The sequence below is a fragment of the Colletes gigas genome, unplaced genomic scaffold (genome assembly GCF_013123115.1).
Source record: "Colletes gigas isolate AHSC1104 unplaced genomic scaffold, ASM1312311v1 Colletes_gigas_Sc00005, whole genome shotgun sequence".
Lineage (NCBI taxonomy): Eukaryota > Metazoa > Arthropoda > Insecta > Hymenoptera > Colletidae > Colletes > Colletes gigas.
In genome coordinates this window covers 10,473,785-10,490,203 of record NW_025106634.1, presented here as the reverse complement: position 1 = coordinate 10,490,203, position 16,419 = coordinate 10,473,785, and the positions used below count along the sequence as shown (strand labels likewise).

Here is a 16,419-nt window from a genome sequence, read left to right as displayed (position 1 = left end):
ACGTTCTATGGAAATACGTAAGTACTAGTCTACTCGTATACTTTGTCTGTGACAGAAAGATCTTTGGCAATACATACGTTTCGATCGAAAAAGTCAAGCTCACGGTCATCGAACCGAATTAAGGTGCTGGAGAAACGAACTCGTATTACCTGGAAATAATAGTTGTCTGGTTCCAGTGGCTCGTTCGACGAATGATGCGTAACCGCCCGGAATTTAGCATAATTATCGCTTTCCACCGGAGATCGGGGCTAACTTTCGGTTTTCGGAGACTCATTTCTTCCTCGCGGCATTACAACGTCCTTGCAATATCGATCAATTGAAAATTATTATATTTATTCGCTCGAGTAGGCTTACGAACATTGCACGATAATAAAAGTTAGTACAACGAATTTCTCCAATTTGTCCGGGACTAGTTTATTAAAAATATTATCAGCTAGCAAAAATAAAACCCATAAAATTATAATTGCAATTGCGCGGATAAGGTCCGATCGCATTTAAACTTTTGTCTAATATGTCCGGTTGCGAAAGAATATCGGTTTAAAGAGAAGTTTGTTCCGCTAGAGGGGGAGGTTCGTTCTGACCACGTTGGGAAACTGTTACGATTTTGTTACGAGTTGGGAAACCGATCGATAAATACCAGGAAAAATACCTTAAAAATCGGATATCTTTTTACGCGTACACGAAGGATAAAAAATAATTGTAAAAATGCTGTGAGAAACGATACTGGGGGTAAAATTGGGAATTAAACAAGTGCCGGAGAACAAGGGTTCGAATATTTTACAAAGCAAAATAATTAATGAAATGTCTTGGATAGCTTGATGCTAATTAAGAATATTCTTACAGAAACGTTTTCCTGTAATTTTCTTCTCGAACGCGTATTCGGTTGGATGCCCGTCGTTACGTAATCCTGGCGATCTACATACACATATGTATGTATATTCGATTCCAAGTAAATAACATCGTGTGTACCTCCTCCTCGGACATTACGAAACTCCAGCTTGAATGGAGCAATTGCTCGCTCGTTCTCTGATCAAATTTACTGGTGGGATCTGAATTCTGGTTTCATCTTCGTAGACGTGCCATGACGAGGAAGAGTGGAAGGAGCATCCATCCGGAAGCCAGGGCACGCGTCTGGCAGAGGGATCCGTGGATATCGAGGAACCTCCGCGAACGGACCAACAGTTACGTCTACGTCTCCCCGGATCATTCTTTCCTCTACGCCTGGGACAATCCGAATTCTTTCAAGCACAACCATGAATGCACGCGACAAAAAGTATTTAAACCACGGGAATCATCGAGTAAGTTGTATCGAGTACGAGCGTGCGACATTGCGAAATTAAACATTCGTTTGGTCGTGCAAAAAGAATGGGGCAACGGAAAGTCGGTGTATCCTCGTAAAAGTGTAAAAGTAATGACGGTCGCGAAGCAAATTGTTTTTCGAAAAAACGCACGTGCCGTTGTTGGAACGTTCCGCGTTTCTTTGCTGCGAGGAAAAGTAACGCGATTGAACGTTACGCAAATCAGTTTTCCTGCTTAAAAATCATTATCATATCCTTTATTAACGTTTCGAAACTGTAACACTTTGAATAATTTGAACAAAAAAGATAAAAGATATTAAAGTAGATTGTTTAAAATGAAATTCCAAGTATGTAAGAAATCGCGGCTTGAATTTCGATGCACATAAATGGCTTGCAGGCATATTGTCTCGAAGGCGGCTTTCGCTATAAAATAAAATGTCGACCAATAAATCTTCCTTCGGTTTAAATTGCTGTCAACCAAAACGAGTACGCCCGCCGCCCCACTTCTATTGGATTTTTAAAACGTTACTGTGACCTGTAATACATACCTGGAGCTCGGCTATTCGGAATCACTCAATTCCCTCTAAATGGAAATATCGCGGTAGAAAATAGCGACAAGATTGATGTTAACGTTGAACCAAGTCTAAACGGTCGAGTTAAACTTTTTTCCCCCCAAAACGGTTATTCTACGAATATCGTAGCAATTTATAACATGCTGTAAAAATGTTCCCGATCCGAGCAACCAATCGGTTTCGATCGTGCTATAACGAGCAATCGTTCACCGAGTGTGAAATACTTTTTTGCCTTTAACGGAAAGACAATCTTGCCGGAATTTCAATCTTTTTCGCGTCCAATTAATCTCCGTCCGTATCCGTCTTTTCATCTTCCATCGTGTTTGCCGTATCTATGTACGTCGATCGAGAAGTACGTTTAAGTGTTCTCACGAGATTAATGCTAGCGTAACGATACTCGGATGGATTCGGCCGAACGGGGATTCCCTCTTTCGCAACGACGATTGTCTTAAAACTCGCTGTAAATATCGAGCCTCGCGAGGCGCAAGGTACTTACCGACTTCGATACAAAATGTTTTGGGAAACGTTGACGCGATCGGAATAACGTTAATTATACAGTTACTTAATCGGTGGCTATCGAAGAATATCATTTACATGCTATGGAAACATCGACTATGTACATATGTATCTCTTTGAGTTAATGAAGTCGTTCGTGCCAAGTAAGTACTAGCCGGTGAGTGCTACTATTTTCACCTGTGTCTATTACAATACATTAGCTTCGACTCGGTCGATCGCGTGTCAGAACCATAGCCATTATTTAGCGGAGAAGACAATTTTTTATTTATTACTTTTGCATCCGATGAGGAGGTTAATGTTACATTGTACAGAACCGATATACGTATGTACAATGTATTTCACGTCCAGCAATTGTCTACGAATTGAAAATATCCAAGAGAGAAAATGTTGGTTGGCTGATTTGTCAGATGATTTTTGGGTTTGTTGGGGATAGTAGGCGGCTTCGCACGTAAAACGGGGCCCCATGAACCCGTCGTCAATGACCTATACCGTAGCCTCGTAACACGGACGAGAGGGAAAATCTTCTCCGAGAGAAGGGATTCGCCATTCTCTCCTTTCGTTGGTACACCTAGGCACACTTATGACCCGGATAGTGAATATGGCAGTCGGCGGGTAACATCCACGGTCTGGTCTCATCTCGAGCGAACATCTCTATTTGACCGTCGTCGTTCTTGTGATCCTACTACAGCTGCTACACCCTTGCCACTCTCTCTCTCTCTCTCCTTTTAATTCGATTTTTCCTCCGTGCAGTGCTCGGTTTCTTCTTTTCCTTGCGTGTGAAAATACTGTAGAGGGTGTTCGGAAGGAAGTCAGTGGGTCCACCTCGAGGAACAGTTTGCTCGCGGAATCTTCGGAATCTTCGGAATCTTCCAGGTATTCTGAGAACGGAATCGAACGTGGATTATTAGTCGATTCGCGCGATCAAACTTGAAATATTTACGTTCGTAAGTTGGTAAAGCATTTCGTAAACACGTGTCAAGTGGAGTCGACGATTGGTCCAGAAGCATTTGCTTCCAGCGCTTCTTCTGCCGCGGAGCTGTATAATTAAAATAAATAATCGGTTCACGAATCGAAATTAATTCAACGACCGACCCGAGTGTCGGATCAACAACGGATTCGATCCAACGGAATGGTGAATTTCACGGATTCTGATAAATAAATATCGCTTTTCACAGATTTCTCGGGCGAAAGTGTTGACGATGTTCGTCACCTTGAAAGTCATTAGACCGCAGAATCATCTCGGGTTTGCGAATCCATTCGCTTTCCATTTCAATTCACTACTGGCTTAGCTTCCTGAATGATCATTCCGCGCTCGCGTGCTCGCCTGCTCTCGTGCTCGCGTTAATTAAACGCTAATATACACAATTACACAACCTTCGCGGCGGCGATTAACGCACGTTTTTTAACCTCGGTTATTTTTCTCCAACCACCGTTTCACCGTTTTAAATTAAATTATGAACGAAACCGTTTCTATTACGAATTATTCCAACGTCTTGATAATTTAAGTAAACTAAAATTAATGGTAATGTTCCTGTTGCATATTACGAGACTATCGACCAGTATGAGTTTCTCTTATTGTTCGAAAGTCCTGGAACACGATCGAGATATTTAAAAGAGAACAAGTACATACACTTACAGCTGCTTATCCGTTTGGAATAAATGTTTCATCGGGATGTCGCGTCGACGAAGCGGTATTTAAACTGGAAACTCGAACGAGAAAGAGCATGCTCGCGCGGAGGAGTATCGATAGGAAAGTAACGATAATTGTGCAGTCTTGTCACGATATTGCCAACTGCGCGGTATACACAGTATAGACCGTTGCATTCACGAGTCTTGCTTTATCGACTTTCGTGGACTAAATTCCGTTAAAAACACCGTTATGAATACTGTATCTTGAATCGAACAAACAGACGGTGCATAGCTAATAAATTTAAATCGTTTTACGAGTTTTACCAGCCTCTATACGTTTGTACAATTTTTCGCCAAACTGATGATGATGATGATGATGATGATGATGAAATAGTCGTAACAGTTTGAAACGCGAAGATGTTAAAAGGTTGTGAATCATAAAATTCGAAACACATACGAGAGTTCCGTGTTTCGATATAAATTCCTTTATGGTGTGGAAGAGTCGAGGAATCGCGGCAAGATTAGCTTCCTTATGTGTCAGGTTCATAGTGTTCGAGCAGAAATGGCGAAAACCCTTGCATAACTCCTCAACGTGTACACGTTTAAGGAACATTTTCATCGGAGAACACGGAACTGCTATGCGTTAAAGAACTTTCTTGATTTTTTTAAATTTTCATCATTTTCTTTTCTTTAATTTACCTTCCAAGAGTGTAAAAATAGTTTAGCTATAAAATATCATCCCCCTGTTATTTTTCTCTTTGCGTAGGATCTGCTGTATTAGGAAAAAATCGACCGTCGAAATATTATTTAATCCCCGTTGCATAAGTATAATACGTATTATTATCGAGATTCGCGTATTTTCCCCGACGGGGGAAAACGATTACGCGGGACGAGTAGATCGCGATAACCAGGCCAGCGTGAACTTCGTTGAGAAATCGGTCAACGAAGGTCGTCGTCGTCGTCGTTATTACCGCCGTTATTACCGGCGTTATTGCATACACGCATCGGAATCTCCTTTCTTTCTCAGGTATGGCGAACGTCGTGCCATGGGTGCTGTCGATGTGCCTTCTCGGCGTTCAGGAGTTCGCCAACCAACCTGTAACCAATGCGCTTTCGCGTCATCACGAACCAAACGGTCAAAGAAGCGGCGTATCTTCGGGAATTCGTTCGGTACGAAATTCTTTTATACATACGTATGGAAATTGCTAGAAACTATTACCGGTAACTTGAACACGTAAAATCCAAGAGTGAAAATGAACGGTCGACGTAAAATTGTACCACGATGTTTAACTCTTTATAAACGAAATGAAATTCTGATTTCTCGGTGTATTACTTTGAATCGCATTCGTTTAAAGCGATTACTTTGTTATCGGGTCGATACTATTTTAGCGCCAGGAACGTGTTTACTAAACTTTTAAACGTCCTTCGGCAGTCGTTAAGAAATTACAAGACCTTGATATCGAGTCACGACGAGCTGCCTGGGCACATAAACTGTCCAGGCCATATAGACACACCTGCGACTGACGAAAATTCAGTGGATAGATTGCCCACGACCCCGGAGTACGGCAATCATCTTTACGGCTCGACGCCGGACTCGAGCGATTACTTTTCTCGGTCTCTCGAGAAGGTGAGAGTTCACTCGAGGCCAAACGGAAGTAATCGAAATGTATTTAAGGCGGATTCCGATTCGTTGAACCAGCTAGAGTCGCACGGATTCCATTACGATCCTGGTCGAGGACACGTCGAGGACGACTACGTCGGCCCTGCGATGGAACTAGTGAGTTCTCTCCATTTCCTCGAGGCAGAATCTGAAACGTTAATCGGTTAACATGGCAGGTATTCGCCTGGACAACCGTCGACTTTACCTACGACAGCATCGAGGCGCGAGATTCCGCCATCTACGACGGGCACTTTATCGCGGAGAACAATTTGCCGCTCGGTATCGGTATTTCGAAGGACAAGGTCTTTGTTACGCTCCCGAAGTGGAAGAGTGGCATTCCGGCGACCTTGGCCACTGTACCGAAAAACTCCAACACGAAGAGTCCAAAGCTGTGGCCTTACCCTGACTGGGGCTGGCATCAAACAGGTAAAGATCATCAAAAAAACTCACTCTCTCTCTCAACTAAAAAACACTTTTAATTTCTAAAGAGATTTATTAGTGAAAATGTTCTGTTTTCATCGTGGTAATGGCATACGTTTCTCTCGAAAAGGTTCTAGTATTTCCTCACAGATTCTCACGACGGCTCTTCTTCTTACGAAAGAAGAGGACTACTGAATTCTTCGTAGCCGTACATTTACGATCAAAGTAGAAACCACGCGACCAGCCGAGTAAACGAGCTAGTCTCTGATAAAAAAAACGCGTGTTGTCTGCAGGGAACTGCGAGGGCCTGACGTCCGTGTTCAGGGTGGAGGTGGACGAGTGCGATCGGCTGTGGGTCCTGGACTCTGGAAAAGTGGAGGTGGCGAACGGGGGCACGCAAGCGTGTCCACCGGCGATCTTCGTGTTTGACCTGACGACGGATAATCTGATCAGAAAGTACATTCTGCCGAGCGAGCAAGTGAAGGAGGACTCGTTGTACACAAACATCGTGGTGGACATCAGGAACGAGGATTGCGAGTCAGCGACGGCCTACGCGTCCGACGTGTTCAGATATGGATTGGTGGTGTACGACTTTCGCAACGATTCCTCCTTCAGGGTTCAACACCACTTCTTTTTCCCGGATCCTCTGGCCTCCAACTACGAGCTCCACGGGGTCAAGTTCCAATGGACCGACGGGATTTTTGGGTTAGCGCTGAGCCCCGTGGACATTCGCGACGACAGAACCTTGTTCTTCCATCCGATGTCCAGCTTTCGGGAGTTTGCCGTCTCGACGTCCGTGTTTAGAGACAAGAGGATCGCCGAGGAGAGCTCGGATCACTTTATGCCGATCGGTAGACCGAGGGCCAAGGACTACGGGCACTCTTCTGGATCCGTGGTGGATCGAAACGGCGTCATGTTCTTCAACATGGCCACCAGAGATTCCGTCTGGTGCTGGGACACTAGAAAGGAGTACATACCCCAAAATCTAGGAGTGATCGGTACTAGTAATTTGTCCTTGGTGTTCCCGAACGACATCAAAGTCGATCACGAATACGACCAGAACGTATGGCTGGTCTCCAATAGACTGGCCATGTATCTTTACGAGAAGATCGACAATAGCAAAATCAATTACAGGATCTTTAAGGCGAACGCGAAGGAAGCAGTCAAGGACACTGTCTGCGATCCTGGCTACGTCGTGCCTGGCTCCGAGCACGGCTACGACGACACTTGTTAAATAATAACAGAGAGAGAGAGAGAGAGACGTTTTACTTGGAACGGATGTTGAAAAACTGTCACCACCACGAAATCGCCGATGTTTCGATGATATTCGGACGGATGGTGATTCATCCAGTGAACGCACAAGTCTTTTCAAATTAAGCTTAGAATTGGTTTTTAAGCGAAACTGTTCTCGAAAATGTTACCACACACGGGGTATACCATATACATATGTACATACATATTATACGAGTAGACAGGTTATATGTATATTATGGACTGTCGTGGCCCAATCCGACTGTCAAATTCCGAGGTGATTGTTAACATCCTCTTCTTCTCATGGAAAAGCTATTCACTGAATTGCTATCGATGGCCAGACAGCTCTAGTTTCTGCGTAAATATTTAAATTCATTTCTAAATATGTTGGTAATGTTGCGAGAGACACGAAAATCGTAATGGGGTTTCGAGAACCCAGAATTGTTCTAGTTTAGAACAGTATTATAAAGTGAAAGTTTCTCCCAGCGTGCTGCTCGATTAGGTGTGCGCGACTTTAAGGCTCTGTTTCTTGTCTCTGACGTATGTAAATTAGGCTAAACCGGAACAAGCGTATACACAGGGTGGATCGTCCGACTATCTCCGTATGGAAAAAAAACTCTATTTTAAGAAAGAAATTACAACGATAGAGTACTTTTCCAAAGGCCATTTTTTGTACGTATCGATCGATACATGTTTTTATTTTACGCAAAACGGTACGAGAGTACTTTGATCGAAAAGTGATCAGTGATCAGTGTTCACTGATTTGAAAATTAGAAAAAATATATTGTCAAGGAACTGAAATTACAATATCCTTTCAACTGATCATTTCTCGACTGAAACTAAAAGTAATTATACATATATCATACCCTGATATATGTACATACATATAACAAAATATATGTATAGTTTCATTTAAAATCTCATTAACACATTAACTGGCCATGGTGGTCGTCACTGGTGTCCGGCTTTATTATCCAAATACCTGAAAGACACTTCTAAAACAGAAATCTAATTCAAAACGAAATAAACATTCCAACCTCTTGAGAATACAAACAATATTTGCCGCATAATTAAACGCAGTTTCAAACTAAAAATAAAACTACGCGACAGTTTCGCGATCTCGAACGAATAACAATAAAAGTAATCTTTCGTTGCGATACAACCGATTTTTATAATATCTATCTAGTCTTTTGGAAATAAAAACGTTGGTGGTTAAAATTCCGAATATTCGATAGAAAAATTAACTGGAAAATACGAAATTTGTTATTTTGTTCAAGTGTGTTTGTCGGCCGTGTCCGAAGCGACTGAAAATTCTTCCATCGTGGAATAGAAATCTGCGTAGGAGTTTACGCGCTGCGACGTTTCGGAAAACATCGTGTAAGCCGAATCGAAGCTGTCCATTTCTTCCAGAGTGGTTTCGAAATTTACAGGCTCGTCCTTTTCAACGGATTTAGCTTCTTCGACATTTTGATCCGTCGATACTCGCTGATTTACGTCTATCGCGTCCCTGAGATTCCATATCTCGTCACCTCTCTCGTTTTCTCCTCGGCCGTAATTCTCAATCTGTTCCGTGCGTGGTCCCTCTTTGTCGATCCTCGCTTCCGCATCACGATCGTTTAATTTACTATTTTCAGACGGTTCCTCTCGAGTATCCCCTAACAGAGATCCAGACGAACCGGACCGATCGATTTCTTTAAATCGAAAAGTTTCAATGTTCCCTTCGGGTGCGTGCAATTCTATCAAATCTTGGTCCTCCAACTCGATAATAGAGAATCGAGTGTTGGTTGCAATGGCACTAGACTCCTTCGCGCTACTAAAATCATTGTCGCTCGTTTGGACTTGGATCCCGAACAGAGATTTTGATTTTGATTTCGATTTCGATTTCGATTTCGATTTCGATTTCGATTTCGATTTCGAATCTTGATCGAGCAATCTCGGAGAAGAAGCTTCCTGCGATTCGTCACCGATATCGCGTCGTTCCAAGTTCTCGGCAACAGACTTGGAAAACAACGATCCCTCGATCATCTCTGCAACGCATTCTCTCAAACTTATTATCGTTTTCTCAACCTCCCTTATTTCTTCGAGAACGTGTTCCCTCTCGGAGGAGCCTACGTTTCCCGAAAACGTTCCGTCGAGCGTTAAACTTGGAACCGTTTCAAGCTGTTGTTCGATAAAGGTAGAAATGTCGATGTCCTCGAGGTCGGTGGATCTCTCGAACGATTCGTTTCCTTCGTCCTCTTTCGGCAGACTTTCTTCTCTGATCCTTTCAGCGAGTTTCGCGTTCTCGAGAAGCGTCGACGTCGACGTAGACGCTGCGTGGACCTCGAACGGCTTCAGCGTCGACGTCGATCTCGAAATCTGTGCCAGAGAGTAAATCTTGAGATAAAAATATCGTATGTAAAAGTAGAGGACGATCAACCAGAAGGAGAGCACGATCTTGAGAGATATTTCCTCTTTGAGCGCAACGATGTTGTCAACTTGTACGTCAGGTTTCTCAACACTCTCGTTGTTTTCGCTCCCTTGTTCGGCGATCAGGTCCTCCAGTTCCTCCAGTTCCGACAGTTCTTCCATATCGAGGCAATCTTCGAAAATTTGTTCGTCCACGCGTTCAATTTCTCCAATTTCTGCAATTTCCCCTTGATTCTTTCCCAACCTGGGAACGCTTTGGTCGATTTCTTCGCTCCATTCGATCGGATCTTCAACATTTATTATTTCGAACGTCTCGTTGAAACCTTTCCGAGGACCACCGGTCCAAGGACCGCTACGAGGATCAGCTCGTGTTCGATCTGCATCGAATTTTGACGATTCGATCGTCGAACGAAGCTTCGAATTGTCGAAAGATTTCGCAGAAGCATCGCACGTGGACGATTCTTCGCTATCCGAAACATTTTCCGTCGAAGACTTGCGCAAAATATCGAACGTCGTCGCAAACATCGATCGTACAAACTTCTTCAAACTGTTGAGCTCCTCGGTTTCCTCTTCGGGTCTTTCGCCAGAATGTTCCGCGTCGATCGTCTCCTCTTTGACCTCTTTCGACTCTGTAGCTTGAACCAAAGGGAACCGAATCGATTGAACGTAACCGATCGAAGCAATCGATCGCCGAGATTTAAAATTCTCGATATCCGGCACACCTGAAATCCAATCCGACATCTTGACCATAATCGGAAACTTAATATTCGTGCAAATATCTTTCTCGATGATTCGAAAGGCCGGTTCATCATCCTCATCCTCCTCCTCCTCCTCCTCCTCCGAGCATTCTTCGTTCTCTTCCTTCGCGTCTACGTTTAAAATCTTTTGCAAAAGTTCGAGCTTCATGGCGGCGATCGCGTCCAGGTTAAGTCCAGCGATATTTATATTCCCTAGGACCTCCGTCAGACTCGTGAGGACATCGTCTGCCCGATGTTGGGCTTGGTCTAATCCTTCCACGTGATCGTAATCGTCGACGATCTCTAATTCGGGGATGTCTGGCAGGTTGTCGGAGTCGATAGCGATGATGCAGAGGCTGTAGTCGTCATTGGTCTGATTCTCGTCCTGTGACTCGCGAATAGTAGCCATTATAGCTTGTTCCAATTGGTTATGTTGTTGAGAGATCAGCCGATCCTCGGCGAACTCGTTGCTCAACCGACAAACAAACTCGTCGCTGGACGACTCCAAGTGGCTGTTGTTTATAACGTTCTCCATGGCCACGATGTCGTCAGGGAAGTCCAGAAGCGAGTCCATGGACTTGTACGAGAACGCATCGTGAACCATCTTGGCCGTTGTGTCGTCGACGATGTCGTATTGACGACTCTTTCTTCCTTGCGCGTTCGTATTGGCCAGGACGACGCCGTGTACCAAAGAAGTCACGTCGATATTCCTGACAAAGTCCGTCATGTCCGGCGACGACCTCCTGTACGTCTCATAGGGCTCGTTTCGCGGGTATTCGGTTCTCTGGTTTCTACTATTCTCCTCAACTTCCGCTCGAGTTTCAGTATTTTCTTGGACGTCCACCGGCCAGGGAGAGCCAACCGGGGCTGGAGGCTCTGCGACGTCTTGGTCGGTTTCCGGTATCGTTTGCGCTTGGTCTTCGACTTGGTTTCCACATTCTGAAACGAAACGGAACGGAACGGAACGGAACGGAACGGAACGGAACGGAACGGAATATTGTTTTACGATAGTGTTAATTGAACAATTAATTAATAACAATTTTCCCCACCTTCCAACACAGCCTCAATTTCTTTTTCACGATCCATGATACTCGACGACGAACTAGAGACGATACCTTCGTTCACGGTTCCCTTTACTATAGTCATCAACGAGTCCTCGTCGTCTCGCACTTGAGGGATCGTTGGATTCTCAGAGGTCGATAGTCCAGTCGTACGGTCGTATTTCGCCAAAGATTCGACAATGTCCGTGAGATATTTCCGAGACGGAAGCCCATAGATCAGACCTCCGACAAATGGTACTTGGGACGAAGCCGTTTCATCTCTCACATCCTCTCTAGCGGGAGTCCTGTCTAGGTCACGGCCCTTCTGCGTGCCCTCCAGCTTCTTGCTGGAGGTTATCGAAACGTTCCCTTGGTCGTCCAGCTTCTTAGGCCTGCTGTACTTGGTGTATCGCTTCCTGTTATCCGACTCGGTGGCCGGTTTCTCTTTCTTGATGTTCTGACCGGTCTGGCTGACGCGCAGCCTGTCAAAGTTGTTGCGCGCGGTTTTCGCCGACGCGACGTTCGAATCGATCTTGGGGAACCTCGAGTACGAATGGCTGTTCAATGGCTCCATTTCCGTCGTCGTCGTCGTCGTCGTATCGAGTAGCAAATTTTCCTTGTTCAAGTAGTCATCGTAGAGCGCGTTCGCGTCGTCGACGGTACCTTTTCCGGAACTATCAGAGTTCCGGTTGCTGGCGCGAGGATGGCTCTTGGAGACCTCGGAATCTCTGCCGGACGACAGTCTCCTCTTCGCCTCGAGTTCCTTTTTGTCTTTTAGCAAAGTGACCTCGTTGTAGGCCTTCAGAATCCTCATCTCTTGGGCGTGCAGCTCCTCCGTGATCGATCTCGCTCGATACCTCGACTTGAACGCTTTCGAGCCGTTGTTGCACGAACGTTTCGACTCGAACGATTCCATCTTGTTGGTCGGTGGAATTTTCGCCGGCGCGACGACGACGCTCGATACGCTCTGGGCTTCCCTTTTGCTCCTCCTCGGATACACCGGAGGCTTCCTGCGATACGTGCTCGCTTCCGCCTCCGTTTCCGGTTGCCGATCCGTGTACCCCAGAGGAAGCGTCCTGAAGCTGTCGACCTTGGGCTGCTTCCCAGAGAACTTTCGGTTCGGCTCGTTCTTCTTGTCGAAACGCGACTCGGAGGAGGAACCGCAGTACTTGGCCTCCAGTTTCTGCATTTTGCAATCGCAAACGCTCTTGTTCGACGACGATTTCACCGGATCGAGCTTCTTACTGCTGTCGTCGGACGCCGATTTCCCGAGTTTCTGACGCGCTGACGCGCTCGGAGACTTGTTGGCGGCGCCGCCGTTCGTCGAAACCGAGAAACGAGAATTTATTTTCTTCGCGGGAAATTTCGCGTTGCTGGCCGGAGAGACGCTCCTGGTTTGATCGTTGAAACGTTTGCGTACATAGAACATTCTGTTGCGTTTCTTTTTCTCCGTAAGACTGGTTCTGGAACCATTCGTTTCCATCTCCATCTCCGTCTCCGTCTCCGTCTCCGTCTGCGTGCAAACGTTTCTTATCGACTTGGTGGAATCGACAGGTGGAACCTTCCTCGATTTCTGACGCGTCTCGTTTCCAGATTCCCGATTCGCTTGCACCTCTGGGGGTATTAAGAAACGGTCTTCCTTCGGATTAGTTGTCAAAGCAGCGGTCGATACCGGTGCTTGATATCTGAATAACAATTACTTAATTAGTTGCATTAGTAACGGTTAAAAATGATACGTTTCTACCTCTCAATTTCCTCGTACTTGTCCATTTTCCGGACTGATTTATTTTGTTCGGGAAACGTGGCGGCGCGCAACGTTTCGAGATTAGTTTCACCAGCAAACACGTCCCACTTCTTTTTCTCCAGCTGCCTAAGTAAACATTGCAGCTCCGAATTGTTGGCGAAATCCTTCTCGTAGCAACCATCGAAAACCATCATCGAGTCTTTGTAGAACCTCGAGATGTTCGTACCTATGGAAGAGTGTTCGAACGATTTGAGTTTCGAGTCGTCTTCGTCCAGCTCCGACGCGCGAACTTGCAACTCGGACTTTTCTACGAGATCTTGTACGTCTGCAGAAAAATATAATCGTTGGTTGAATACTTGATAAGACATATCTACGGAAGAAAATCAGCTTGGTTGATCGACGTGACAACAAACAAGTTCGTATAAAAATTGATCCGATACCAGACTCGAAACCGATATTCGATCGATTACTTTTACACGTTCAGGGAGTCGTAAGTAATTTGATAAACGTACGTACCATCGTCCGTAGAAGCTTTCGAAACGATCACGGTTTCTCGTTCGGTCGTGTTGGTTGATTCAACGCGTATTGCTTTATTCGTCGCTGGTAAATTGTGCACGATCTCCGAAAGATCCCGTACATCGTCTTGAATACCTTCTTTGAGTACCTTCTGCACGGGCACGTCCTTCCTAAGCAGATTATTATCCAAGCTCTCGTTCTTGAACATCTTCAGGTTACTCTGTAGCAAATTCTCGATCGCTGGCAAGCTGTTGCTCATCAGGAAATCTGTCTTGACGTTGGTGACGTTGAACGAGTACACGTACGGCTGATCGAACGTCTTCCGAACGAAATTCTGATCCGCGTTCGCGTCGATGCTCGCGTCGTCGACGTTGCTCTTCGGCGTCGAAGTCCTCAACGCGATATCGTTCATCTCGCAACAGCCTTTCCCGTCGAAGGTGCGATCGGCCAACGAGCAATTGCAGTTGAACAGAGTTTGCAACTTTACGGGACTGCAGCACTTCTCCGCGCTTCGTCTGATTTGTTTCTGAGCCGACCTGCCGATCGTCTCCTTTCCTCGTCTCTGCAACAAAGAGCACATCTTCATTTGCTTCGTTCTCTGTGCGTCGAACGTGTCCGTCTCTGCTCGCTTCTTCCTCGAAACGCGTCGCTCGGACGTTTCGTTTCCATCTTTCGGAACTTGTACGATCGTTTTTGAACGTTCAACGATTTCTAGGTGGTTTCCCGGACTTTTCACTCTCAGACTCGGATCCTTTGATTCGTCGATCGGGAATTTATTCTCCGAGAAAATTACCAGGCTCTACGAACGGAACAAATTGTTTAGCTATATGTAGTATGTTTAACGGTAGTAACGCACGCGTATTTTGAAAATTTATAATGAATAGGATACGTTCGATCAACGTTTCGGCGAAGCAGTTGCACTTACCGAATCCGTTTCCATATTTAGAGGTTCGTCGTTGATTGCCAGTTGCGAGTATCGGTTGTTCGAGTTAAGGAGCCTATCCGTATCGCGTTTAGCGAATCCGATAACGGATTCGTCGTCCAGTTCCGTCAATCTTCTATGCGCCGCTCTTTCTCGAACCCTGATCCGTGCATCCTCGATGTCGCGTTCGTTCAGTCCAAGGAGCTTCATCGTTTTCTGAACCGGCGTCAGATCGGAGTCATCGATGATGTGCAAAATGGTGTCTTGCGTGTCGTAAGTTTCATGGCTCTCGCAGGACAACAAGGTGGTCAAGGACCTCGTTCTGTACTTGGAGTCCTCGAGCATCGTGTAGAGACGAGTGGCGAGCAAATTGGTGTCGCTTCGCATGGATCGCTTCAGTTTCCGCGTTTTCTCCGTGTGACGCAGTTGCAGGAACAAGCAAGAGTTCGAGTACCAGTTGTAAGTAGCCATAACTGATCGGAATAAGATCTCGGTTGTTGGAATTTCGTTTAAAAAAAGAACAATTTATCCGGCATTTTGTCCATCCGGACGTGGACTTGAAAACTCGATCGACGAATAATCGACGAATAATCGACGAATAATCGACGAATAATCGACGAATGAATTTACTTACGCAGAGGCACAAGTTTCACGAAGATGAACTCGAGGAACACGAAGATCGAGAATCGGCTCTCGTACCAAAGTAGAAGACCGATCACGATCACGATCACCTCGAGAACGACGTTCTTGAAGAAGCTCAGTATCAACCAGGGTAGCAGTAAGTTCGGTCTGCTCCATGTTATTACAGGGTAAATGTTCGTCACGTACGTGAACGTGTAAACGTGGGCAATTACGATTCGCGTTATTACGATCCACGATAAAACTGAAACGAGAACGTTTAAAAAAGTTCAGAGAGTGTTCGGCGTTACTACGAAATTTCTGATTCAATTTCGAAATTGGCTGTTTATCAACGTTGCAAATTTTTACCAGTTTTGATCGTGTCCTCGCCGATGGTATCAAGAATCAGTGCACTTTGGGATAAAGATAAATTTGAAATACGTTCGAGTTCGTTTGTCCATTTTAACGGGCTCCAGTCCAACGTGCTGTTAATCTTTAAAACGATACAACGACAATAATAATAATAATAATAATAAAAAATCATTTATTTAAAAATAAATAGAAGGAAGAGTCGAAGAAAGAAGGACGTAAAATGGAGGTTATAACAGACGGAAGTAGAAAATGGCGCCTCGCCATTGAAACGAGACAAACAAAGGTGCCTAAGTAAGTACTTACTTACTTACAGCTATCGATCGCATATTTAAATTCCGGTAAAATGGTAAATGAATTCCCGTTCGATGGATCGGGTCGGGTTCTCTTTCGAAATATCCTCGAAACGTTGAAACGTCGAAACGTCGAATCGTAGAATCGTAGGTTATGGAAGGTTAGAAACGCAAAGGAGGAGGAGCAAAAAGCAGATAGATTTAGACGGAGATATTCACCAAGCCCACGAGGTTCATTATCAACAGTTCCGTCCGAAAGGAGAAGCCAAGGAAATGCCCGAGGAAGCTAGGCATCAGGAACACGAAACTTTCGAAGGAGCCGGAAGACCAGCGAGTCGTCGCTTTCACCGAAGCCGATCATCGTCGACCTGGTCTGTCGATTGAAGAATCCTCGATCACCGGTACCTCCGCTCTAACGATCACCC

At 45.1% G+C, this 16,419-nt stretch overlaps 2 protein-coding genes across 2 annotated transcripts; one reads left to right on the top strand and one right to left on the bottom strand.

The window, feature by feature from the left end:
• Positions 1-1,237: 1,237 nt before the first annotated feature.
• On the top strand, positions 1,238-7,329 carry LOC122395389 (protein yellow-like). The gene is made up of 5 exons (XM_043392910.1): positions 1,238-1,298; positions 5,043-5,185; positions 5,448-5,792; positions 5,852-6,101; positions 6,389-7,329. Exons 2-5 carry the CDS (start codon positions 5,045-5,047, stop codon positions 7,327-7,329), a joined length of 1,677 nt encoding a protein of 558 aa, XP_043248845.1. The 5' UTR covers positions 1,238-1,298; positions 5,043-5,044.
• Positions 7,330-8,618: 1,289 nt separating this feature from the next.
• On the bottom strand, positions 8,619-16,288 carry LOC122395309. The gene is made up of 9 exons (XM_043392750.1): positions 16,214-16,288; positions 15,702-15,825; positions 15,349-15,597; positions 14,718-15,187; positions 13,793-14,354; positions 13,277-13,601; positions 11,542-13,217; positions 9,311-11,431; positions 8,619-9,184 (listed from the first exon to the last, which is right to left on the bottom strand). Exons 1-9 carry the CDS (start codon positions 16,286-16,288, stop codon positions 8,619-8,621), a joined length of 6,168 nt encoding a protein of 2,055 aa, XP_043248685.1.
• Between the last annotated feature and the right edge of the window lie 131 nt (positions 16,289-16,419).

Coding starts and splice junctions, on each gene's coding strand:
- LOC122395389 (XM_043392910.1), top strand. CDS start 5,045: ATGGCGAACGTCGTGCCATGGGTGCTGTCGATGTGCCTTCTCGGCGTT. Junction 5,186..5,447: donor TATCTTCGGGAATTCGTTCG/GTACGAAATTCT, acceptor GTCCTTCGGCAG/TCGTTAAGAAATTACAAGAC. Junction 5,793..5,851: donor TCGGCCCTGCGATGGAACTA/GTGAGTTCTCTC, acceptor TTAACATGGCAG/GTATTCGCCTGGACAACCGT.
- LOC122395309 (XM_043392750.1), bottom strand. CDS start 16,288: ATGCCTAGCTTCCTCGGGCATTTCCTTGGCTTCTCCTTTCGGACGGAA. Junction 13,602..13,792: donor GAAAGCTTCTACGGACGATG/GTACGTACGTTT, acceptor ATTTTTCTGCAG/ACGTACAAGATCTCGTAGAA. Junction 11,432..11,541: donor AATTGAGGCTGTGTTGGAAG/GTGGGGAAAATT, acceptor GTTTCGTTTCAG/AATGTGGAAACCAAGTCGAA.